At 41.3% G+C, this 26,570-nt stretch overlaps 2 protein-coding genes across 28 annotated transcripts in view; one reads left to right on the top strand and one right to left on the bottom strand.

Annotated features, from left to right (window-relative positions):
• rgs14b (regulator of G protein signaling 14b) overlaps nucleotides 1–26,570 on the top strand; it is a 97,899-nt gene that overhangs the window by 35,131 nt on the left and 36,198 nt on the right. For 3 of the 27 annotated variants that reach the window (XM_087301505.1, XM_087301507.1, XM_087301496.1), the window contains exons 2-6: nucleotides 6,248–6,485; nucleotides 7,288–7,356; nucleotides 7,498–7,905; nucleotides 9,221–9,361; nucleotides 25,542–25,664. In XM_087301505.1, the coding sequence (XP_087157631.1) occupies nucleotides 9,305–9,361; nucleotides 25,542–25,664 (180 nt within the window). In that variant the 5' untranslated portion in view covers nucleotides 6,248–6,485; nucleotides 7,288–7,356; nucleotides 7,498–7,905; nucleotides 9,221–9,304. Of the gene's footprint in view, nucleotides 1–5,590; nucleotides 5,780–6,247; nucleotides 6,486–7,287; nucleotides 7,357–7,494; nucleotides 7,906–9,158; nucleotides 9,362–23,284; nucleotides 23,396–25,541; nucleotides 25,665–26,570 lie in introns of those variants that run through there. The other 24 variants (XM_087301499.1, XM_087301497.1, XM_087301502.1 and 21 more) reach the window with 17 other exon arrangements.
• Nucleotides 16,271–21,040, bottom strand: LOC147838907 (uncharacterized). The gene is made up of 2 exons (XM_087301659.1): nucleotides 20,219–21,040; nucleotides 16,271–20,116 (listed from the first exon to the last, which is right to left on the bottom strand). The coding sequence occupies exons 1-2, from the start codon at nucleotides 20,935–20,937 to the stop codon at nucleotides 20,029–20,031; spliced, it is 807 nt and encodes a 268-aa protein (XP_087157785.1). The 5' UTR covers nucleotides 20,938–21,040; the 3' UTR covers nucleotides 16,271–20,028.

Genomic DNA, 26,570 nt, shown 5'->3' with positions numbered 1-26,570 from the left:
TTTTCCATATCTGCAATTCCTGTATTTTGGCATTTTTTTGCAATCCACTTAGAATCCAACATGGAAATCAATGTTTTCTTTATTGGCATTGATTGTTTTGAAATTTAAATGTCATTAACATGCCTGTGTTTTAATTTCTGTAATAAATATGGCTGTAAAGCCAGGATCTTGATGGTTTATTGTGGGTATGTTGTTTACATGAAGAAATCTGTGTAACAAGTTAAACAAAAATTCTATTAAAAAATAATATTTTGAATTTAAATATTTTTTTTCTTGCGCTTACATTAATTTTACATTTAAATAGGCAAAATTACAAGTTTCAGTATTTTAAATGCGATTAATCGCGATTAATCGCGATAATTTTTTTTAAAAGGTGCGATTAATCAGTTAATTTTTTTATAGATTGACAGCACTAATATATATATATATATATATATATATATATATATATATATATATATATATATATATATATATATATATATATATATTGTTTGAAGTAAACTTTAACTAAAAAGTGTTACATATTAACATCGTTAAGGAGTTCATATTATACCCAAATGCAAAAGTACTCTCTGTAGGATTACACATTTAACTCCAGAAAGTGTCAAATTTAACTAAAAAAAATGATACGATTCACCTGAAAAAGCAGAGTAATTTTAACTCGGCAGGGGAGTGAATTTGATAGTCGCGCATGCACACTCAGATTGAGTTGATTTTAACTCCCAGGGAGTTTATTCCAAAGACAAGAATTTGCTGTGAAGTATACCACCAGACATTTTCTTCTAAACCTCAAAAACTATTGTTATTCCTGTACATTTAGATTTCGTACAATCCTTCAAATAAATAGACTGTATGTACATGATTCTACTTAACAAGGAATTCTTTCCATTTCTGCATAAAACCTCAGTCGAGGTAGGCTTGCAGATAAACCTTTAGATCTTTTTCTGTACTCATATAATAAAGGCCAACATCAAGAATTCATCTTTCCCTCGCAGGAACTCTTCCCGGGGATTAAACTCGGTCTTTTTCTTGCTTTGTGTTGCTCCAAAGAGCTATGATCTTCCTTTCTCCCCGTTAATGAAAGCAATGGGGAGCATCTCTATCCACTGAGCACCCAGAATCCAGACTCACAATGCAGAAGTTTCCTAGTGGATCCTGAGGGTCCTTATCACGGCTCTGCAGATGGACGGCACTTTATTATTGGCTTTTGCTCCCGTAGTGATTCCATGATATTCTATGGGATTAGAAACCAATCATTGAATGACCAACTAACTCATACTGTAGATGTAAACCTTGTTGAGCAGCTTTTTTACAACTTGTGATTTTAGTCAAAGAGTTGGGATATTACTAATTCTATGAGGTTGTTTAATGTCACTGACATTTCCAACACTGTCTAGAATACTAATAATAACAACATGGTTAGCAATAATTACATTACTTTTAGTGTTCATGATTACATTAGTCTACTGGTCACATATTTGTGTTAATATTAATTAATCTCTAAGGGATAAATTTATTGAAGCAACTTTCAAGTCATTGTGCATAAAAATATTTTTTTCTCACAATCCAGAATTGTTCCTGTATTGCAAGATTGTAATAATAGTATTATTATTGTTTCAGAATTTATTCTTTATTTTTTAGTTTAAAGCTAAAAAAATTAACAAATCACTTAGTAGGCAACCTCTGGTGTGATTTTGCTGGTGATTGGATGTAATCTGAGGTGTTTACTAGTTAACTTTATTCAAATGAGTAGTGATTTTGACAAGTGACAATCAGTAAAAGTGGAGAGTGTGTCAGATGAGTTCACATCACCATCTCGAGTGCAGCAGAGTAACAGAGTTTTGGAGGATTTTACCTTTTGCTTGACTGTAATCACACACATGGGTGTAATAAAAAAATATGCATGGAAAAGAAGCTAACTCGGGCTCATTCTGATTACATGACCCTATATACATTCCTGGAGAGAGCAATATACGTCCCAGGAGGTACTTTTTTTGCAGTTTTTGTTTTCGCGAATCCACCAGAGGCCGCTGTGTACACCTTTTCAGATGTCAAATTTCTATCTTTTACATGTCGAGCTACCAGACAAACTTGTAACAGCGGAAAAGCTGTCCGCATGCAGGTAAGCAGTCAGCTAGTAAGCGAGAAAAGGAACGGTGACACACCACCCCCTAGTGTTTGTTTTAAAGATGAAATTCAGCCATGTGTAGCTCTAGCTACATAATTCTTGATCTCCAGAAATATACAGTATAATGGGCTACATTTTCAGAATAAACCTATGCTGCAAGAAACAGTTGGCAGCTACAGTGAGTTTTTTTCCACATTATTGCTCTAATCGGAATTATTGGTTATACCTTTAGGTAGGTTTGCAAACGTGTACTTTTCATTGCGTCTACCTTAAACTTCAGCAGTTCGCATTTCTCACGTTCACAGAAGCTCCCTGTGGTTTTAACTAGGTGCAGCTGGAAAAGTGCAAGCGTGTTGCCTCATGTGCATCTCTTCATTGGAAAGAAAATAACAAACTTGCCTGCAGGTCGCACACCAGAAGCTCCGCTCTGCATGTCGCGACGCTGATGCTGATGCAGCACCATGCATTTTGGAATTTTGGCCGTGGGTTTCTGTTGGGGTGCACGGGGCAGCGATTGGGGTGCCGTTGTGTGTGCCCTGATGGAAACCTGTGGCCTCGAGCGGCGCATCCGGTGCCTCAGTTAAAGTTAATTCAGTGTGCGTGGTTATTACTCTCCGTTGGCTGTAAAACTATACAAAGACACACATGATTTTGTACTCTCTGCTTGGTCTGTGTCCGAATTGTACATTTACGGCTGAATGCTGATTCTCTCACTCCTGTTTCTTCTCTCAGTCTGAATGTCTGTTGCAAACACAGAGCAGGTGAGCTCTTGGCTTCGCCCTCTTGTTAAGTTAAGCGGGAAGCCGAAACTAATTTTCATGTGAAGCAACACGCCCCTAAACAGCGAGCTGTTTACACGCCCCCAACATGACACTTTTTAACACATTATAATAAAAAAATCTGAACTGTGTTTTAAACTGAACCTAAACTGGCACACTCAGAAGAACCTTAATAAGATTAAACATTAAAAAGTCAAAAAAACATGTCAAAAATGCAAATCGGTTTGATGTCAAAATTTTAACTTCCATTTGACATCTACACATGTATGTTTTTTTTGCTCATCAAAAAGTGTTATAAGACAAGTTTCATTCCTCTGAAGGTTCAAGTCCAAATTTACACAGACTTTTTTTTTTATCTCTACAATGGAGTTGTTTTTTTTGCAAAAACGTGTCTTTTGATGTTAATGCTACGTGTCTGTTTAATTTCCTTTTTTTTCAAATATATTATTATTGAACGTTTTTGGTGCAAAAATATGTCAGTAATTTACATTGAAGAATAAGACAATATCAATCATTCATGTCATTTGAATCCTGACACCCACATGAAAAAACAAACAAACAAAATCTAACTAACTAACTAACTAACTAACTAACTAACTAACTAACTAACTAACTAACTAACTAACTAAGTAAGTAACTAACTAAATAAAATAAATAAAAAACAAGAACATGAAATATTTCTTTTTTTTACAAAAAGGCAGACAAGCTTTTAGTTTTAGAGATTTAGAGGTTCCTGGATAATCAATAAAAGGATCCCTGTGGGCCGTTCTTCGTACATGGATTACTCAGTTAGCTGGATTTGGATATTGACGATTTGACACGATCCAGGATCGTTTCATTCTTCAAAGCTGAAAGTTGTTGTCATAGCAACAGTTCTGCTAGCTCAAACCTGATCGGAAGCAGGTTCAATTCATATAAACAGGATTAGATCGGGTCAGTTCAAGATAATAGAGAAAGTATGTACCGAATTCTGATATTTTCTTACAGTAGTAGTTATATACACTTGGGAAAATAGTAAATATTTTTTCAAAAAAAAAAAAAATAATATATATATATATAAAGTTATAGTTATTAATAAAATAAATAAAGTTATATATATTAATAAGACTTATGCAATCTGCTCCCTCAAAATGAAAGTACAAAGACTGCCACCTAGTTGTGCAAAGAAAAAACTTATTGATATGAAGTTTTTAGATCGCTTTAGTACAAATTGTGTATGATAATAGAAATGCAGAATATGTGACTTTTTAAAAAAAAGAAATAATACATTAATGCAGTCATAAACATCTTTTGGCAGTTAATATGATTATGCCTCACAAAAGTTGCAGATGCCTTTACCAATATCAAAATGCTTTTGTAAACATCCAGTTATTCCATACAGCGATTAAAAAAAAGCGGCTACTAAAGAAAATCTTTTCTAAATGTAGAACTAAATACATTGATATGCACTGAAATACATGATGAATACTCTTGACACATAAAAGTGTAACGCCCATAGCTCATAACAAATGTGTAAAGTTATTGCTTATCATATATTTACAAACCGTTTACTGCTAATTTGATGTAATTTTGCTCACATGGATAATTGAATATTAATCAGATGATGTCATTACGCTGCTGTGCCGTCAGCCAATCGTTGCATTGCTAATCATGATTTCAAGGATCGATAGATTTGTCCTTCACAACACATTCAGCAATCTCAGATCTGTTCATCCAGACATTCTAATCTGATCCGCGAACTTGTTTGAAGAACCAAATTAGCGAGAGATCAGTTATCAAGATTAAATGATCCAGGATCGGCAAAATCATATTAGATAATTTAAGTGAGGTACGAAGAATGGACCCCTGGTCCAATTGATTGGCTTTTTTGAGAGGGGTCTGGATGCAGACCTGGTGCAATTCAATCTGAGCTGCATGCAATGCTTTTTAATGCGCTCATCTAACTCCACGCCTAACCCTACCCCTCACAGTGACGGCACTAGCTCAGTTGAGTGCGTTGTGTCTGACACTGCATCACTGAAAGATGCAATCTCAGCTTGCATATTTTTGCATGTTTTTTCATGTTGTTATGACATCAAAGTGCCTGTTGGGTAGCTTACCATGAATATTATTCATGATAAGTCTTACCATGTATGAATGAATTATTTGTCACATTCAAACAGTTTTTAGTATTGAGCAAAGTTGCCAAGTCCAAGAACATTTTTCAGCCCAATGATATCTCTAAATTCGCCCAAAAAAGAATAAAAAGTAGCTAAGTTTTTTCTTTTTCCAATCAGAGCCACCTTCTGGATTCTCACTAAAGGAAACGTTTACCACATTGGCTCAGCAGTTTTTTTTACATTGCTGAACTAAACTGAACTAAACTTTAACATTGACATTTATACTTAACTGAAGTGCAGAAGTTTTAACTTACTAGGAACTACATGAGCATTTTACACTACTCCCTTGCCTTCTACATTTTCTACAATTTGAAATATTATGGCTTTTACTGTCTTTACTTGATTGGTGTTTATCTGCTTTGACAATTTACATTATAAAATATTTGACAATTAATATTACAAAATAATGATTTAACACACACAATTGATATATATATATATATATATATATATATATATATATATATATATATATATATATATATATATATATATATTTTTTTTTTATTTTTATTTATCAGGTAAGTTTGAAATGAGGCTGCACAGTGGCGCAATGGGCTCACAGCAAGAAAGCCGCTGGTTCAAGTCCTGGCTGGGTCAGTTGGCATATCTGTGTGGAGTTTGCATGTTCTCCCCGTGTTTGCGTGGGTTTCCTCCGGGTGCTCTAGTTTCCCCTACAAGTCCAAAGACATGTGCTGTAGGTGAATTGGGTAAGCTACAGTAGATATCAACTTTGACAGTATCTGCCCTGGGATTAAGTAAGTTTAAAATTAATCAACTTAAATTATTTCCTGGATTTTGTTCCACCCTAGTCCGCAAATGTTTGCAGGAGAAGAGATTTGATCTCATTACATTTTCCATCATTTTGTGTGTCCCTCACTTCTTTAACCAAAGTTTCCTTTCGTTTTCTTTTTATTGAATGTAGGTTTAATTTCTAAGTATAAATGAGTCTTTATTGTACTATTTAAAAACAATCCTGTTCAATTAAAAAATCTGTCATTCTAAAAAAACTATACACTGTAACTCTTCGTTTAATGTTTCTTATGAGGAGAAGTTGCAACTAAACCTGTTAAGTCAGAGAACCTGAAAGTGAACATCATGATAAACTCTTTCTTTCATTTTTTTTTTTTTTTTGCTAAGGGTCATTAATTACCACATTTGCTTTCTCAAACACGCAGGAGCACGAATGCCTTTGTTGCTGGCTGAGCTCATGTCTCCAGCTGTGAGAGTGGGATGGGGATTGGGCTTATGGCCTGCACGTACTGCTGCACTCATGAATGGAGAGGAACAGGTGTCCACCATCACCCAACAGAAGGAGCTTTGGTGACGCAAAACTGAACGGGTTCTGGATGGTTTTCCGGTCTGAACCTGCTTTGGGCAGTTTGATTGGACAAGTGTGTGCAGAAACACTTAAGGGTTAGTTCAACCCGAAGAAAAAATTCTGTCGCTGTTTACTCATCCTTCTGTCGCTTCAAACCCACGAGAGATGTTTTATCTTCTGGACACCAGTGAAGATATTTTTAGTCAAATCTGACAGATTTATGCCCCTCTATTGGACGTCTGGTCACAAAAATCTAGATTGTTACTTAGCTTTTGGAGGTTTATTCTTGTGGTCATTCCAGCTCATTTAAGATTGAGCAAGAACCAATGTGGTTTGTGGGTGAACATCAAGAATATACAATTGATTTTATGGTCAATGATTTATGTTTATGTGCAAATATAAGCCAAAATCAAAACTGATGATTACATAAAACAATTGTTGAGTTAAGAAATTTTATCAGTGAAAGAGATCAGAGATCAATGACAGACATGGATTAAGGATGAATACATTTTCCTTTGTTTTTCAATAAAGCATCGCGTAAGTCAGAATATGCTTATGGGTTGTTTACATGATGACACATTTTCAATGTCACACATGAGAACAATGCATATAATTAGTATTATCATCATTTCGATTGCAGTAAATGGCTAAACATTTCTCAGTATTCCATGAATCTCTTGTTATAAAAGCATGTGTTATTACATTTTTAAAAACATTTTTTTTAGCTAAATCTTAATAAATTGAAATCATTATTAAATACCCCAGGCCTAAATTTACAGGTGGCTATTTTAGTAAATGCAATCTTTTTAAAATATTCATATATTTTTAAAAACCCAGAAACTTTATACATTTTGCAACTGATAACCATGATCTGGTGTGATTTGAAGATTTGTTTAGAATTGCTGGAAGACCCATTTCAAGATTACTTGACCAAAGCCCCCATGTGAAGCCCATGACTTGCACCTGGTAAGGTTTTGTCTCAGAATTATTTTGGAACCACTATAACATTATATTTTGTTGGTGTGAGAGAGACAACAAATGACAACAAAACATAACTTCTTTAACAAAACATAATAACTTGTCGCACTTCTCTCCCACAACCAGCAGCAGATGCTAGATAAAACCATAGTGTTCGCAGCCACATCATCACAAGTTATATCCACACAGAGAAGACCAAGATTCTTAAGATCAACTCTAGCTGCAACAATCCAGAAACCCTGAATGGAAGTTCCATTCAGGAATGGAGGAGGTACAGTCTTTGGGCAGCATCATCAACCAGGATGGAACAGATACAGACAGTAAGGCAAAAATCGTTAAAGCAAGAACTGTTTTCATCCAGCTCAGGAACATCTGGGCTTCAAGAGAACTTAATTGTGGCCCCAGGGCTCTGGGCTCTCTCCCTCTAGTACTGAGAACTCTGGGATCATTCTTTTCATCACTTATTATAAATCATCAGCTAAGTGTAAATTCTTGAAGCAGCCTTCAAGACTACACAGAGTGCTGAAATATAAACAGGTAAACTGGCAGTAGGCATGTTATAAAAAACCAAAACAAATACATTACTCTAGCATTGTTTTTCAGATAATCAAGTGTATTCAGTTAGCATGTTTCTTAAATATGTGCAAACATATTATAATATTTTTATGCTATAGAAGAGTGAAAAATGTACATACAGTTCATTTAAGGAAGCTTGTGGAAACTGATTGCATTTAAAATTAGCTGGTAAATTAGCTTAACAGTATTGGCAACTCAATTATTTTAGAAAACGTAAGTATTGATAACTCAATTTGAAAAATTTAGTTCTTAAGTTATGGATCTTAAATAGTTGTTTTACTATTTTTAAATCCATTTAGTTCACCATGGTTGCAGCAGGGGCAATCATATTTTTTTAGTACCTGAAAATAATACCCAGCGGGGTTACTAGGTAACAGCATGCAGGTAACTAGGTATTAGGTAACATGATGCAGTTCCTAGAGAAATGGAATATTAAATGAGAAAATAGTGGGCGTGGCTTGTCTTTTCTACTGCGAGCTGAATGTAATAAAACAGACATTTTAAGACTCCCCCTCCTCACCATTTCTATTTGTTTTTTAAAACTAGTTGGAGCGGCAAGGTTAAATATGTTAATTTTTAATAAAAAAGATTTGGGCTTTTAATAAAAAAGCCCAATTCCTAAAATAGCTGTAATATGAACATTTTTCTAATTGTCTAATCCTTTTCAATGATCTATGCTAAGCTAAGCTAAAAGCACTTTCTCCAGACCCAGAAATCGGTTGAATGGATTAAAAAATAGTAAAACTGTTTGACTCTAGAGGATTTGTAAACCTATTTAAGCCTATTTCCAAAAATAACCCTATATTCTAATTTCCTAACAAGATTGTTTATATTCATATAAAAGTAGGTGGGAACTGATTACTAGCAAATTCTATAAACAATAGAAGTGCATTTATTTGAACTTATGAAAACATAAATAGAAATGTACAAATGATCAAAACTCTGCTGCGTCTCTTGATAGTACAGTGAAGTGTGTTATACGTATTCAAATTCAAAAGCTCTAGTTTATTGACCTTCAAGAGACATGAAGATGACAGAATTTATTGAAATGACCTGATTGAAGGTGTGCTTCAGATGGACTTACTTTATATAAGAAAATTGGTTAGACTAATTCCTTTTAAATTGTAATTGTGTATTTTATTTTGTCTGCCATATGTCGATCGTTCATTCATCCTCTGGTTTCTTTGGATGATTGTTGGCTGAATGTGCGTCAGTGTGTTTTCCTTCTCAGTGACTTTTATACCCCACGGCATTGTGTTTTATGGTGTTTGCACAGTGACACGTTGCTTCTGTGAGCCCAGAAGTTTGAGCTCAGATTTTGTATTACCTCACTGGTCTCCAGCAGACGGTCAGCTTCATCATGGAGATCTCTCTGTCACTCCAACAGCAGAAACCATCTGTCCAGTCCAAAGAAAAGGTACTGGCTTTCATCTTCATTTCTTACCTGTGATGTAAAGTTGAACCCCTGGTGTGGAAACATCTGGGTCATGATGCAATAACATTGTGATCCTTTTTGTTTGGGGTATCCTTATTCAAAACTATTCACCTTCATTAATGTTTGCTTTTTAAAACTTTGTTTGTAGCTTGTGCCAAGTTTGGATTTGGGTCAAAGTGAAATATTTGAGTGCATATTGATCCAATAAAACAGTGTGGCCTTTTTCAGACCTCATCTGGATAGTGGTCTTTCTGCTTGCATAAAATATGGACAACAAATGTTTCTAAAATGATTTCTTCTTTGTGTAAGGAGACAAATTTAAAGTACATTGAGGTATTTATATATTATTGGGTAACACTCTAGCATACTAGTGCGTTAGTTAATGTTAGTTAATGCATTTACTAACAATAACTAAGTATGAATAATCTTGTAAAGCATCTATTAATTAAAGTACAACATTAACTAATGCATCATTAAAATCCAAATTTGTGCTTGTTAGCATTAGTTAATGCACTGTGAGTTAGCATGAACTAACATAAACTAATGTTATTTAACTAACGTCACAGCCATATCACCCTGCAGCCCGAGACCGGTTCCCCTTCGGTTGGGGAACTTCAGTGCCATAAGTGGATGAAATCCACGATGGGAGGATTCGGATCAGAAGCCGCTTGTCTGGAGAGTATTGAACGGGCCAATGAATGAAATTAATTGGCAGCGTAAGCTTGCGCAGGTGTGCGGCATCTGCAATTATCTCAGCATATAAGCACACCTGAAGCCAGCAGACGCCATCCTTTTCGCTTCAGATCCTTTCTGAGTGAGTCGATGAGGGTTCCTCTTGCTGATCAGCACTTCAGAGCGAACGAGTGTGTCTCCCGGTCCAGAGTGGGTCTTCGCGGTGGCAGACGGTCGAGCTGGGTTTCTCCCTTGCCTGCGGTTCTTTGGGTCCGGTCCTCCAGAGCGGTGCGTATTGTTGCAAACTTTCCTAAAAGAGCAACACAGTCGTGCAGCACGTCCTTTTCAGGATGGCGCTCCGACTGTGCGTTTCTGGATGCGGGGGTTTCCTGGCTCCGGATGATGGACACGATCACTGCATTGCATGTTTGGGGGTCCAGCATCTTAATGCGGTGCTCGCTGGCGGTTCATGTCGTCATTGCGATGCCATGACCGTTGCACAGCTAAGATCGCGGCTAACTTTCGCAAGAGAGCGAGCCACCCCAGTTGCCTCCTGTTTTAAAAAAGCAGCGGGCGCTCGGGCAGATCTGAGGGTTTCAGCGGGAGATAATCCGCCGCCCACGGGCTCGCGGACCTCTCGCTCCTCACGGCGCTCCATCCAAGCTTCGGGTAGTGGGAGTGATCCGTCTAACCAGATGGTAGCTCTCACACTCGCTGACACCGGAGATCAGATGTCCTCCGCGGCATCGGAGGGTGGGCTTTCACTGTCCGACGAAGATCCGGACCCGCTCGCCCCCTCCGGGCAGGTGAGCGCTGTCAAATCGGATCCTGAAGCGGACATGTTAGCCGTGCTTTCCCGGGCTGCTTCGGCCGTGGGGTTGGAGATGGTTTATCCCCCAGCTCCGCGGCCGGACCGACTAGATGGGTGCTACGTAGAGGACCAGAAGGCGAAGCCTTCGAAGCCTCTCGTCCCCTTCTTCCCGGAAGTGCACAGTAGGCTCACGCAGTCTTGGAGGGCACCTTTCTCTGCCCGTGCTGCGTGTGCCTCCGCCCTCACCGCCCTTGACGGCGGAGCTGCCAGGGGGTATGAGGCGATCCCGTCAGTGGAGCTCGCTATCGCGGTCAATCTTTGTCCGCGCGGCGCCTCTACGTGCCGGGGTTTGCCCCGCCTTCTGTCCAAAGCCTGTAGGTTGTCTGCCTCCCTCAGAGCCAGAGCTTATAAGGCTGCGGGCCAGGCTGCTTCTGCTTTGCACGCGATGGCCACCTACCAGCGCTACCAAGCGCAGGCGCTGGCCGAGCTGCACGAGGGCGGGTCCAACCCAAGCTTATTACATGAGCTGCACACCGCGACCGACTATGCTCTTCGGACTACTAAGTCCGCCGCGTGTGCGCTGGGGAGGACGATGTCCACACTTGTGGTTCAGGAACGCCACCTCTGGCTAAACCTGGCCGATATGCGCGATGTTGACAAAGTTCGCTTTCTTGACTCGCCCATATCCCAGGCTGGCCTGTTCGGCGACACCGTTGGTGAATTCACCCAGGAATTCAAGGCGGTGAAAGAGCAGTCGGATGCGATGGGCAATGTCATCTATCGGCGTGGCCGTAAGCCCGCTCCGCCCGCCGAGCCGGCCACCTCCACTGTTCCTCGCCGAGGGCGCCCGCCAACGAGTGCTGCCCCGCCCCCGCCTCCGGCCAAGCGGGCGCGGCGTACACCTCGAAAGCAGGCAGCCCCTCCTGCCCAGGGCGCCATTAAGTCCGGTAAACGGACCGCGAAGCGTCCCTGAGACAGGCCATCCGGAGAAGAGGAAACTTGCTCTTTCCCCGCTGGAGGGCGAGGCCCCGATAACAACGGTACTTTTCAGTGCCACCAAAACATCAGTAAAAGAGCACTTTTTCCCTTCCCCGGATGTGACTGCACGAGTTCTGCCAGTCCGGGACGCGCTGCCTTCCGGCTCGCAGACTCTACGTGCTTCGCCAGTGGCTCACGAGCGCTGGGGGGATGGTCTCCCTTCCCTCAGCCCTCCAGCCCCCTCTCCGGAGTCAGGGTGCGGAGCCAGAGCGAATCGCTCTCCTCCAGCTCTTCCGCGGGACCCTCGTGCTTCCCGGATCAGCACACCCACTCCACGCTGCCCCACCGCTGGTACGTCAGCGATTGTAGCGATGACTCCATTAGCGAGGGCTCTGCCTGCCTGGTTAGCGCGGGCCAGCCCCTCGCGGTGGCTCATACGCACAATCAGACTCGGTTACGCGATTCAGTTCGCGAAACGGCCCCCCAAGTTTACGGGCGTGTATTTCTCCAGGGTCAACCCCCTGTCCGCCCCTGTCTTGCGAGAGGAGATTGCTGCCCTCCTGGCGAAGGGTGCAATCGAGCCGGTTCCTCCAGCCGAGATGGAGAGTGGGTTTTACAGCCCATACTTCATCGTACCCAAAAAGAGCGGTGGGTCACGGCCAATCCTAGATCTGCGCGTTTTGAACCGCTGTCTGCACAGGCTGCCGTTCAGAATGCTCACGCAGAGGCGCATTCTCCAATGCGTTCGTCCTCAGGATTGGTTTGCAGCCATAGACCTGAAGGACGCGTATTTCCATGTCTCCATTCTTCCACGCCACCGCCAATTTCTGCGGTTTGCGTTCGAGGGTCGAGCGTGGCAGTACAAGGTCCTCCCCTTCAGGCTCTCTCTGTCTCCGCGGGTCTTCACCAAACTCGCGGAGGGTGCCCTAGCGCCCCTTCGGCTCGCGGGCATTCGCATACTCAATTATCTCGACGACTGGCTGATTTTAGCCCACTCGCGGGAGCAATTGATTATGCACAGGGACAAGGTGCTTCGGCATCTCCGCCTACTGGGACTTCAGGTCAACCGAGAAAAGAGCAAACTCGCCCCCGTGCAGAGGATTTCTTTTCTCGGGATGGGGCTGGACTCGATCACCATGGTAGCGCACCTCTCCGAGGAACGCGCTCGCCTGTTGCTGAACTGTCTGAGGGAGCTCGACAGCAAACTAGTGGTCCCACTGAAGTTCTTTCAGAGGCTCCTGGGGCATATGGCATCCGCAGCCGCCGTCACGCCGCTCGGGTTGCTCCATATGAGACCACTTCAGCACTGGCTTCACGATCGGGTCCCCAGACGCGCATGGCACGCGGGCACACACCGGGTCTTGGTTACTTCGCTGTGTCGCCGCGCCCTCAGCCCTTGGAACGACCCCTCGTTCCTACAGGCCGGTGTGCCTCTAGGACAGGCGTCAAGCCATGTTGTTGTTTCAACAGACGCTTCCAACACGGGTTGGGGGGCCGTGTGTCGCGGGCATGCGGCTGCGGGCCTGTGGAAGGGTGCCCAGCTGCATTGGCATATCAATCGCCTAGAGCTGTTGGCAGTGTTCCTCGCTCTCCACCGCTTTTTACCGGTGCTGGAGCGGCAACACGTGCTGGTCAGGACGGACAGTATGGCGGCGGCGGCGTATATCAACCGCATGGGGGGTATGCGCTCTCGCCGCATGCCTCAGCTCGCCCGCCGTCTGCTCCTCTGGAGTCACCCGCGGCTGAAATCGCTGCGCGCCATTCACGTTCCAGGCACGCTCAATCGTGCAGCCGATGCGCTCTCACGACAGCTGTTACGCCCTGGAGAATGGAGACTCCACCCCGAGTCTGTTCAGCTGGCCTCGGGGCATGCGCAAGTATGCGTTTCCCCCAGTGAGCCTGCTCGCGCAGTTTCTGTGCAAGGTCAGGGAGGACGAGGAACAGGTTCTGCTAGTTGCGCCCCTTTGGCCCAACCGGACCTGGATATCAGAGCTCTCACTCCTCGCGACGGCCCTCCCCTGGCGGATCCCTTTGAGAGAGGACCTACTCTCTCAGGGACAGGGCACCATCTGGCACCCTCGCCCCGATCTTTGGAACCTCCACGTGTGGTCCCTAGACGCGAGGAAGACTTAGGTAACCTACCGGCTGCGGTGGTTAATACCATCACTCAGGCTAGAGCCCCCTCCACGAGGCGCGCCTACGCCCTGAAGTGGAGTCTATTCACTGAATGGTGCGTCTCTCGCAGAGAAGACCCCCGAAATTGCCAGATTAGTGTTGTGCTCTCTTTCCTTCAAGAGAAGTTGGACAGCAGGCTGTCGCCCTCCACTCTCAAGGTTTACGTGACCGCCATCTCCGCTTATCATAGCGCGGTAGCTGGCGGCACCGTGGGAAAGCATAACCTGGTCATCCAGTTCCTTAGGGGTGCTAGGCGAATTAATCCATCTCGCCCCCCTCTCATGCCCTCTTGGGATCTCGCCCTCGTTCTCACGAGTCTGCGATTACTCTCACGTCATCCTGAGACCCCGCCCCGGTTATGTGCCCAAGGTTCCTACCACCCCCTTTAGAGATCAGGTAGTGAACCTGCAAGCGCTGCCCCCGGAGGAGGCAGACCCAGCCCTTTCTTTACTTTGTCCAGTTCGAGCTCTGCGCATTTATGTGGACCGTACTCAGAATTTTAGATCATCTGAGCAGCTCTTTGTCTGTTATGGCGGTCGGCAGCAGGGAAGTGCCGTATCGAAACAAAGATTATCCCACTGGATTGTGGATGCCATTTCACTCGCTTATTCGAGTCGAGGTCAGCCGTGTCCCCCGGGAGTACGTGCACACTCCACTCGGAGCGTTGCATCCTCTTGGGCGCGTGCACGCGGCGCCTCTCTAACAGACATCTGTAGAGCTGCGGGCTGGGCGACACCCAACACATTTGCAAGGGTTTACAATCTGCGAGTGGAGCCGGTTTCCTCAAGGGTATTAGGTAACCCTTGGTGATTTAGGAGACAACTCGGTAGGGTGTTGAAACACGCTTGCTGCGCCATTCTCCCTAACACGGAGGTACGTGCGCCTTTTTATCTGTCAGTAAAGTTCCCCGTCAGGTGAGCCCTGCAGATTCCTCCGTGGCCCCCAGCACTGACTCAGCGGAGGAGTCACTTGCTGGCCCACTACGTTGTAGGTCTGCCCGCTGGTCAGCCCGCGTTTTGGGTATAGGTGCCTGCTATGCGTGATCCCCACTAGGCGATCCCATATGCTCATTCCGCCACGGTTAAGTCCCCCCCCTGGGCGGACCCGTGTCTTCCCTCTCCATTAACCACGCTTTTGCTATGAGTACTCCCCCTTTTTAGGGCTAGTCCATATGTAAATTCTGCCATCTATCCCCCCCTTGGGTAACGGATGGCCTCCGCAGCGTCCTCCCTATCGGGATTGCACGCTTCCCAACGTACTGTCGTATTTCCTAGAATTATCTAGATGCTCAGTACTTCCCAAAAAATATATCTAAATCCGTAAAACTTCTGTTGAAGTAGGATAAATTAGGGCCAGGGACACGTTGGAGGACCGCGCCCCCCATGATGTGGGTGCGTCACGCTTGCTTGACTATCCCCTCATCGGGGGTGTTGGTAAGGTGCAGTCATTATGGCGCTTTCCATACTTCTCCCATCGTGGATTTCATCCACTTATGCTACTGAAGTTCCCCAACCGAAGGGGAACGTTCGAGGTTACAGAAGTAACCCTTCGTTCCCCGAGGAGGGGAACGGAAGTGCCATACTCCGTCGCCATAATGACTGTCCCTTAGCTGTTTGAAAGTCTCTTCAGCTTAAAAGTATGGCGTCTGCTGGCTTCAGGTGTGCTTATATGCTGAGATAATTGCAGATGCCGCACACCTGCGCAAGCTTACGCTGCCAATTAATTTCATTCATTGGCCCGTTCAATACTCTCCAGACAAGCGGCTTCTGATCCGAATCCTCCCATCGTGGATTTCATCCACTTATGGCACTTCCGTTCCCCTCCTCGGGGAACGAAGGGTTACTTCTGTAACCTCGAACGTTACTCACTGAAGCTAAGCAGGGCTGTCAGTACCTGGATGGGAGACCACACAGGAAAACTAGGTTGCTGTTGGAAGTGGTGTTAGAGGGGGTGCTCAACCTGTGGTCTGTGTGAATCCTAATTCCCCAGTTAAAGCGAAGGGGACACTACTGTCAGTGGGCGGTGTCTTTCGGATGAGACGTGGATGAATATCCATTCATTAAAAATCCAATGGCACTTCTCGTAAAGAGAAGGGGTGTAACCTGGCCAAAGTCCCTCAATCGGCTCTTATGATCATGGCCGCCCAAATTATCCCAATCCACCGAATTGGCTCTGTCACAGTCTCTTCAATCCACCATTAGCTGGTGTGTCGTGAGCACACTGGCGCTGTTGTCCTGTGGCTGCTGTCAATTCAATTCAATTCAATTCAGCTTTATTTGTATAGCGCTTTTACAATGTAGATTGTGTCAAAGCAGCTTCACATAAATGGTCATAGTAACTGGAACAGTGTGGTTCAGGTTTTAGTGTTTAAGTTCAGTTCAGTTCAGTTTAGCTCAGTTCAGTGTGATTTAATCATTACTGAGAGTTCAAACACCGAAGAGCAAATTCATCGATGCGTAGCTCTACCAATCCTGAACCATGCGAGGCAGTGGCGACAGCGGAGAGGGAAAAAAACTTCACCTGATGGGAGTGAAGAAAAAAAACCTTGAGAGAACCAGACTCAGTTGGGCACGACCATTTTAATTTCTCCGCTGGCCAAAAGTCTTGTGCAGAACTTCATTCGCCGTGGTTTATGCTGGAAGATGGCCTCAATGAAGACTCGTCTGTCCCTGGAGCGTCGCTGGAATCAGACTCATGTTCTCCACTCCCCACGACCATCAGCGCAGCAGCAGCTCAGGATATGGCCTGGTCCCGGATATGGAATCCTTGGGATCATCACGTCGCTGGTCTTGGATCCAATCAGTGACTCCGCCTAATCTGAGGACCTCGGGATGAGTATCCCCAGGTGAAAATAGAGAAAAGAGAATAATTAGCGTAGCTGCTGTTCATAGTGTATATAAGCAAGATGTAGAAGCCAGTGTGGAACCCGCTAGGTGATGCACTGAGTGTATGCTTTACTAAACAGATAGGTCTTTAATCTAGTTTTGAACTGGGATAGTGTGTCTGAGCCTCGGACATTACCAGGAAGGCTATTCCAGAGTGTAGGAGCCATGAAAGAGAAGGCTCGACCTCCTTTACTTGATTTTGCTATTCTAGGTACTACCAGAAGCCCTGAATTTTGAGATCTTAAGGAGCGAGTTGGTTCGTAGCGAGACAGAAGGTTGGTTAGATAAACAGGAGCTAGATTATTTAGAGCTTTATAGGTGAGAAGTAATATTTTAAATTCAATACGAAATTTAACAGGCAGCCAGTGTAAGGAGGATAAAATTGGGGTTATATGATCATATTTTCTAGACCTGGTCAGAACTCTGGCTGCTGCATTTTGTACTAATTGAAGTTTGTTAATAGAGGATGCTGGGCAGCCAGCAAATAGAGCATTACAGTAATCCAGTCTCGAAGTCATAAAAGCATGGACTAGCTTTTCTGCATCTGAGATGGATAGCATATTTCGTAATTTAGTGATATTTCTCAGATGAAAGAAGGCAGTTTTTGTGACATGGGATATATGGTTTTTAAAAGTTAGATTGCTGTCTAATATGACACCCAGATCTTTTATAGTAGAGCTAAAGCTAACTTTGTATCCCTCTAATTGTAAATTGAGTTGCGAGATCTGCTGTGTGCAAGATTTAGGCCCAATAAGTAATAATTCTGTTTTGTCTGAGTTTAAGAGAAGAAAATTGTTGGTCATCCAGTCTTTGATGTCTTTGATACACTCAGTTAGTTTAGAAAGTTCAGACGTCTCGTCAGGTTTAGTGGAAATATATAATTGAGTATCATCTGCATAGCAGTGAAAGCTGATCCCATGTCTTCTAATAATGTCTCCCATAGGTAGCATGTAAATTGTAAACAGTAAAGGGCCTAAAACTGATCCTTGAGGCACCCCATACTTTACTGGGCAGATTTGTGAAGGCTGTCCATTAAGATTTACAAACTGGTAGCGGTCAGTTAAGTATGACTTAAACCATTGTAGAGCCTGTCCCTGGACACCTGTAGACTTTAAACGATTTATGAGGATATTGTGGTCAATGGTATCAAATGCCGCACTAAGATCGAGTAAAACTAATAGCGAGACGCACCCTCGATCAGCAGCTAAGAGTAAATCGTTGGTTATTTTCACTAAGGCGGTTTCTGTACTGTGGTGAGCCCTGAAACCTGACTGAAACACTTCAAAAATATTGTTCGTCTGCAGATAAGAGCATAATTGAGTGGAAACAACTTTTTCTAGTATTTTAGACATAAATGGAAGATTTGAAATAGGCCTATAGTTAGCTAAGTTGTTGGTGTCTAGTTGCGGTTTCTTAATAATAGGCTTAATAACAGCTAGCTTGTAAGAGTTTGGAACATGGCCTATAGATAAAGAAGAGTTGATAATGTTAAGAAGAGGTTCTCCTATAGCAGGTAGCAGCTCTTTCAGTAATTTTGTTGGAATTGAGTCCAGCATACACGTAGCTGGTTTAGAGCTATTTATAATTTTTACTAACTCTTCATGTTCTATGATTTTGAAGCAGTGTAGGTTATTATTATGATTTAATGAAATATTTACAGGATTTGGAGTATAAGCCGGTGCAGAAAGTTTGGCATCTCCTATTTTCTGTCTAAAGCCTTCTATTTTATTACTGAAAAAATTCATGAAGTCATCACTACTAATTTGCGGTGGAGTAGTTTGTTCCAAGGATGACCGATTATTTGCTAATTTAGAGATGGTGTTAAATAAAAATCTAGGATTGTTATGATTATTTTCTATCAGTTTGCGCAGGTGCTCGGTCCTGGCAGATTTTAGAGCCCTCCTATAGCTGGACATACTGTCTTTGTACGCAATTCTAAAGACCTCTAAATTAGTTTTTTTCCATTTACGTTCCAGGGCGCGGGTTGCTGTTTTGAGCGCACGAGTATGACTATTATACCATGGTATAGTTTTAATCTCTCTAGCCTTTTTTAATTTGATGGGTGCCACAGTATTTAGTGTGCTAGTAAAGATGGCATCCATACTGCTGGTTACTACATCAAGATCATTTGAGTTTGCGGGTGCATTACGAAATAGAGAGAGATCAGGTAAGTTATTTATAAATTCATCTTTAGTTGACGGAACAATAGTTCTACTAGGGCGGAGTATTGGAGCGGGTTTGCTGATTTCAGGTAAACACAGCTTATATAGTAAGAGGTAGTGATCTGTAATATCATCACTTTGTGGTATAATGTCTACGTCAATAACCTCGATTCCATAAGACAGAATTAGATCTAATGTATGCTTTAAGCGATGGGTTGGACCCACAACGTTTTGCTTTATCCCAAGTGAGTGTATTAAATCCATAAACGCGAGTCCTAATGTATCATTAGCGTCATCTATGTGGATGTTAAAGTCACCTACAATTAGCATTTTATCAGTTTTGACTAGTAAGTCAGAAATAAAATCAGAAAATTCTTTTAGAAATTTGACATAGGGTCCTGGGGGTCTATATATGGTGATTAAAGCGAGAGATAACATAGGTTTTTGTATAGTATCTGGAAGCTGAACATTAAGCGATAATACTTCAAAGGAGCTAAACATAAGTCCGTTTCTCTGTTTAATATTAAGGAAATCACTAAAGATTGATGCAACTCCACCACCACGACCAGTTTGACGAGCCTCATGTTTATATAAGAATCCTGGAGGAGTTGCTTCATTTAAGCTAATATAGTCATTTTGTTTCAGCCAGGTTTCAGTGAGACAGAGTGCATTAAGATTGTTTTCTGTTATTATTTCATTAATGATAAGTGCTTTAGGTGCAAGTGACCTGATGTTTAGGAGACCAAGTTTTACGAAATTTGTATTTTCACTTTCTACTGGTTTTTCTGGTTTGATTCTTACTAGATTTTTCCTGGAGCACACAGTACGTTTATTTCTTAATCTAATAATACGAGGAACAGACACAGTCTCTATAGGATTCGCCAGATATGTGTTACTGATGTTTAAGTGGGGTGAACAAGAGTCTAGGTGGCTATAGTGTGAATTTTGTGAATTTTTACCTGCTAGTCAGATGGTGCGAAGTAGTCTGGAGATGTTGTCCGACAGGAGTTCAGCTCCGGCTCGACTGGGGTGCAGGCCGTCAGGACGGAAGAGCCTAGGACGCTCCCAGAAAAGATTCCAGTTATTAGCAAAGAGCAATTTCTGTTCTTTACACCATGTTATTAGCCATTCATTCAAAGCTAAAAGTCTACTGAACCTTTCATTTCCTCGGCGGTAGGTAGGAAGCGGCCCAGAAACGATGATCTGCGTGGCGGGCGAGGTGCGTCGAACCGTCTCGATCAGGCTCCTGAAGTCCTTCTTCAGGATCTCCGACTGCCGGAGCCCGGTGTCGTTTGTCCCCACGTGGAGGACAACGGCACCAGGGCTCTCGGCAGCGCCCAGGATGGTTGGAATCTGTGTAGAAATATTTTTCACACGGGCACCAGGAAAGCAGAAAGTACGTACTTTATTACCTTTTGAGGAGGCGGCACGGACGTGACGAACGATCGAGTCACCGATGATGGCCACATCGGGACCCGACTCGCGGAGAGGGGAGAAGCGGTTCTCCGTGGAGATCTCGAACACAGGCGGAGACGTTCTGCCCCGGGATCTGGGAAGCACCTTGCGCGGCTGCACCCAGGCGCCGTGGTAGCCGGGTGTCGGCGTGAACGACGCCTGGCTGAGCCGCGCCCCGGGTGCGCTGGGCCTGGACAGAGAAGGACGCGGGGTTGAGGTAGAGGGAATGATGTGGTTGTAATTTCCACGTACCTTAGGTGATGAGACGGCCTTAGCATTAGGTACGGCGAGGAGCCGTTCCCGTAGCCGCGACCGTCTTACCACCAGCGCGCGGATCTGGGACTCCACTTCTTCCAGCTCCAGCTCCAACGCCTCCATCGATGCTTCTCCTGCACACAAGGACAGAGACGGAAGCGACATTTTACGGGGTAAAGAGCAAAGCCAGTAAGTCAAAAGTGTATGGTTAAAGAGGTCGGTAGCTTTAGCTGACCAGCGGCGCTAGCAGGCTAAAGCTACAAACAACAGCTGTTTACATGTCACATCATTCAAGTGGATGCTGCACACTAGTGGTAGTTTGGAAAGACCCCCCTCATGATTGTGAAACGCTTTGGGTGTATGGACATACACAATATGTTCATGTTAGTAAGTACATTTACCAACATTAACTAATGGACAGTTACTTTAAAGTGTTACCTAACATTGCTATAATCTAAAATAATATTAAAAGATTTTATGGTAACATTTTACAACAAGGTTCATTAGTTAATGCATTTACTAACATGAACTAATCATGAACAACACATGTACATCATTTTTTAATCTTAACTGAACATTTACTAATGCAATATTAACATCCAAGTCCATGCATGTTAACATTAGTTAATGCACCATGAGTCAACATGAACTAACAATGAACTACTGTATTTTCATTAACTAACAATAACTAACATGAACAAATACAGTAGTAGATGTAATGTTCATTGTACATGTTAGTAAATGCATTAATTAACATTAACTAATGAACCTTACTGTAAAGTGTGACCGATTTTATTACAAATAATACATGTATAATATAACAGTCATTATAAACAAGCCAGAACTTCTTGAATAGGTTTCTTGAAAAGTGAAAAGAAGAATAAATATTTAATATTATAATAAATTATTATTTCAGGGATTGCGCTAATGTCTTAAAAACAGTGTTTGAATGACTATACAATGAATTAAAATCTGGGATTGTAAGCATTTTGGTCAGTTTTGGTGTGTTTACAGGCTATTTAAAGCTGTACTGACCAATGCAATAGACAATATTGGTATGGCGTGTTTGTTTAATGTTAACCCTTACTGTAGATTATGCAGTAAATAACTGTAAAATAGCCAGTGTTTACCTGTAATGAAAGGAAAAAGTATTTTACTGTAAAAGAAGAAGCAAGATTTGTATGAAATTCTGTAGTGCAAAGAATAAATCACAGTAATTTACTCTATGTACCCATTATAGATATTTACTGTCATAATAAATGGTAAATTACTGATCAACCATTACTGCCCCATTTACTTTGATGCTTTATGTTGCTATTTATATTTATTATATACATTTACATATTTATATATATTTACTGTTCAGTTTTGATATGTGAATGGTCTGTATTGAGGGGAGAGTGGGACATTGCATTGATGATAAGCTGAATTTCACTGAAGCCATGTGTTTTCTTTGGTTTCTTTGATGTTTTAACATTGAGTATCAGGAGTCAACCAATGCCACAGAGATCATTAAAAGCTAAGCATAAGATATGGATGAGATGCATTTAAAGGCAAAAATATTCACACAGAGAAAATAAATTGTCATAATAATTCTTATAACTTTGTTTACGTTTCTATAATTAGTCTAATTTGCCTAATTTAACCTATAGTTCAGCTTTTAAATTGCACTTTCAACTGAATATTAGTATTTTGCTAAATGACTAGTAAAAATGTGTTATTAAAAAAATATCTTAAACAGCACGTACATACATGTTTGCAGAGACTCAATGAATTTGTTTGGAAAACTTCAATTAAAGTAAGTAAAAGCGGCATTAACAGTATAGTATAAAGGCTTTCCTAAATAAATGTATAAATCATGTAATTTTTGTGTTTTTTTGTGTTTTTATTATTACTACAGATTTGGAATGACATGAGGATCAGATTATTTATTATCATTTTTTTTAATATGGATGAAGTTTGCATATTTTAATTGTTTTTATTAAACAATATGTGCATAATTGTGATAAATGTAGGCAGTTGCTTTGAAAATATGCTTTGCACCAGGGATGTCAAACTACTAGAGGGCCGCAGCCTAGCAGAATTTAGTTCCAGCCCTGCTTCAACACACTACCTTTAGATTTAGTTTGATCAGGTGCTTAATTAGGATTAAAGCTTAACTGCACTGTTACCCTGTAGATTATGCAGTAAATAACTGCAAAATAGTCAGTGTTTTGCTGTAATGAAAGGAAACAGTATTTTACTGTAAAAGGAGTAGAGTGTGTATAAAATTGTGTAATGCAAAGGATAAATTACAGTAATTTACTTTATGTACACATTACTGTGACAATAAATGGCATATTACTGTTCAACCATTACTGTCCCATTTACTCTGATGCTTTATATTGCTGTTTATAGAGGCGTGCATTTTAAAGGCAGAAAACAATGATTTAGGCCTCACCACACTCCCACAGGCTGTCTTATTCTAAACACAAAGGTATTAGAAAAAGTTTTCAGAAAATGCTGGCCCTTTAAGGGAGTCAGGTGTTTGATTTGTTTACTGCTGAGTGCGCTCTATTCTCTGTCTATCAATTCAGATGTAGAGTCTGATATGTTTTAGGCTTTAAATAAGAATCTACAATGAGTAAGTAAAATGTGTTCAAATGTTTTTGAGGGTTTCTAAAATAAGGCTGTGTTTTAAGTTATATTGTTATTATCTTGAACTGTGTACTTGAAAGCTACATTGTTAGCTAGTTAGCCTCTCTTCGCTTTTGTTTAAGTATATTTATTTATTGGGTATTGCATATTGCAATAATGTACAGATGCTAAAAGTTTATGCACATAAAAACCAATAAATTCCATCACCTCAGTAAGGTAACATGTGCACAGAAATCATCACAGGGAATCACAACTAATATGATACAAATAACTATCCACACACAAAAGCTCCACTGTCAGGTCCCTGGTTTTGAGTTTGTTGCTAAGTATTTTTCAGAGCTGTGTTTCCACATATGAATTTATATTAGAAACAATAGAAAAGTTTGTGGTCATGAGATTTTAAAGTAGATCATAATTATAACAATAAAAGATTGGATCCTTTGGATTTTCAGTGTTGCCGACTTTGTTTTTGTTTTTTATAATTATTTTAAACATTTTATTGAGAATTGACGGTATGTGCCTGTGTTTGACAAACATGTTTCTATATATACATATTTAGGAGAGAGAAACACATTTTACTGCAGCACTTTCTGTGTGTGTGTGTGTGTGTGTGTGTGTGTGTGTGTGCGTGTGTGTGTGTGTGCATGCGTGCATTTTTTTATTTGATATGTGGTTGTGATAAATGTTGGCAGTTGCTTTAAAAATATGCTATATACCATGGGGGTCAAACTCCAAGTTCCTGGAGGACTGCAGCGCAGCAGAGTTTAGTTCACACCCTGCATCAACATTACCTGTAGATTTCTAACAAGCCTTAATTAGTTTGATCAGGTGTGTTCAATTAGAGTTACAGCTTAAAGTCCCGGTCACACTGCACTTTTCTCTCTTTAGACTTCCATTCATACGCATGTAAATGCTGCAGACCTGGAATGATAGCTCATGCGAAAGATTTCACTGTTTGCAGCATTGGAAAGTTCAAACTTGGAGATCTCTGACCTGCGAAATCACATCATGTGATTGCTTGAGACCAATCAAAGATCAAAACATGACCTGTCTGAACAAAAATTTAAACTATGGACCAGTCGCTTGCTTTTTCAATCTCTAACTATTTTGTTTAATCCCACTTCTTTTCGCAGTGCCGTATGACAGAATTTTGCATGCTCAAACGTTAGTGTGACCGCAGCCTTACTGTGCAGACCTGTAATATGTAAGACGATATTTATATCTGCTGATTTCTTAATTTTGTTATACATTTTCTGTTGTATATTTGTTTGCTGCCAAAACAATAACATACATTTGTCTAAATTTTTATGCCTTTTATTTTTAATAACAGGTAAGAATACTAATTAATTTTAGTTAGACTATGTCATACTATTAATGTGTATGCAGTATAATGCTGTGAGTTGTAACACTACAGTACTGTAATTAACTGTACACAGTTTCCAGTTAGTTACCACTACTGCTCTATTACAGTAATTAACTGGCAACACTGTTGCCAGCTAGTCACTATAATGGTTCGGTTACAGTAAATAACTGGCAACACTGTTGCCAGCTACTCACTGTATTGGTTCAGTCACTGTAATGGTTCAGTTACAGTAATTAACTGGCAACACTGTTGCCAGTTACTTACTGTAACCAAACCTTTACAGTGAGTAACTGGCAACAGTGTTGCCAGTATTCTACTGTAAAAATGCCCGGTAAGGTCTAACAGTGTAATGTCTGCAAGTGAAATCTTACTTGTAAACCAAATATTTTGCCGAATTTGTTCATGGGCACGAGAGATAAAGTGAAGTGCTTCATCTGCCTCTAGTTGTGAACCAATGCAGAGCCGACATTTTATGAGCTGGAGCTGCATGTTTGGCCAACCATATATAGATGTTAGAATAAAAGGAGCAAACGTTTTGAGCTTCAGCAGACATCAGCCCAATATATGTGAGCTGTCTGGGTATTAAATCATAAAGTAATTCTTATGGTATGTTTGTGTGACAAAGTTTTTTGGTACATAAACTATTGCTATATTAAACTAATGCTAATGCTAAAACTAATTCTTAAAAATAAATGTAATATATAGTGTTTAGTGTGTGACTGTACGTTAGAGTTTATGAATTAATATATATGTGTGAATTTTCTAACAGAGGATCTTGAGCTTCAATGAAATCACTCGAGGCTTCTCAAACCTCACTCGACGCAACTCTCTACGCCGAACTATCGGGAGACACAACACTCTGTCAGATGATCACCCACACACCCTCAATAAGGTAAAACCTCTGACTAATTTCACAAGATACATCATTTCCTGGTTTCTCCACAGTTGCTAAGCACATGGCACTACTTCCATGCTAGCTATTTGCTAAAAGTTCATTAATGACTATTACATGCTGGCTTAAATGCTTAGTTTGTTTTTTATGAATGCTAAGGGGTTAATTTTATTTGTATTTTATTTAATTGACAAGAGAACCAAGAAAAGATTTTCAATGTATTCATTGGTTGAATAAATTGTATTAAGGGAATAGAAACAAATTAGGATTTTAATGGCTACAACACACTCCAAAACGGTTGGGACAGAGGCATGTTTAACATTATATGAACCTTTTTTTTTCCATTAAAATGTTTAATTGTGGGTGATGCAGTGCCGCAGTAGGTGGTGCTGTTGGGCTCTATTTTGACGGTCCATGCGCAAAACGCAAGGCGCAAACGCTTTCACGACGTGTCGGGACGCGTTTTTGCTAATTTAAGGATGTGAAATCTGTCTTGCGCCGTGGCGCATGGTCTAAAAGGGTTGAGTTTATTTTCTTAAAGACTTATTGGTGTTTTTGAGAATAAACCAATTAGAGTCTCATCTCCCATTCCCTTTAGGAGTCAGCTGCGTCGCGCCAAGAGCACATTCGCTATTTACAGGACGCAAAGTAAGTCTAAGTGGAAAAAAATGAACATTTCACTAGCAAACAGTTAACAGTTTTTTAACAGAAAACTGTTAAACAGAGCATCTACAGCGTGAGAATGAGAGATAATGGAACTACTTTCACATACGCTCTTGGATAGGAAAACCTTTACGCACAGATATCAATTAGTCTATAAATAGATACTTTTGTTTGTTAAGCGCAAATATTCGTTTCAAAACTATTTCTAAATTCAGTTCTAATTTCCAGCAAACGAATAAATGA

Source organism: Danio rerio, chromosome 21, assembly GCF_052040795.2.
Source record: "Danio rerio strain M-AB ecotype USA chromosome 21, GRCz13ab, whole genome shotgun sequence".
Classification (NCBI taxonomy): Eukaryota; Metazoa; Chordata; class Actinopteri; order Cypriniformes; family Danionidae; genus Danio; species Danio rerio.
This window is presented reverse-complemented; position numbering and strand designations above follow the sequence as displayed.

Bases quoted from the DNA above. Each gene is read 5' to 3' on its own strand.
- LOC147838907 (XM_087301659.1), bottom strand. From the start codon at position 20,937: ATGTCGCTTCCGTCTCTGTCCTTGTGTGCAGGAGAAGCATCGATGGAG. The intron at 20,117-20,218 runs GTTCAGTAGACT...GGAGCGTCCTAG, and splicing joins TACCGCCGAGGAAATGAAAG to GCTCTTCCGTCCTGACGGCC.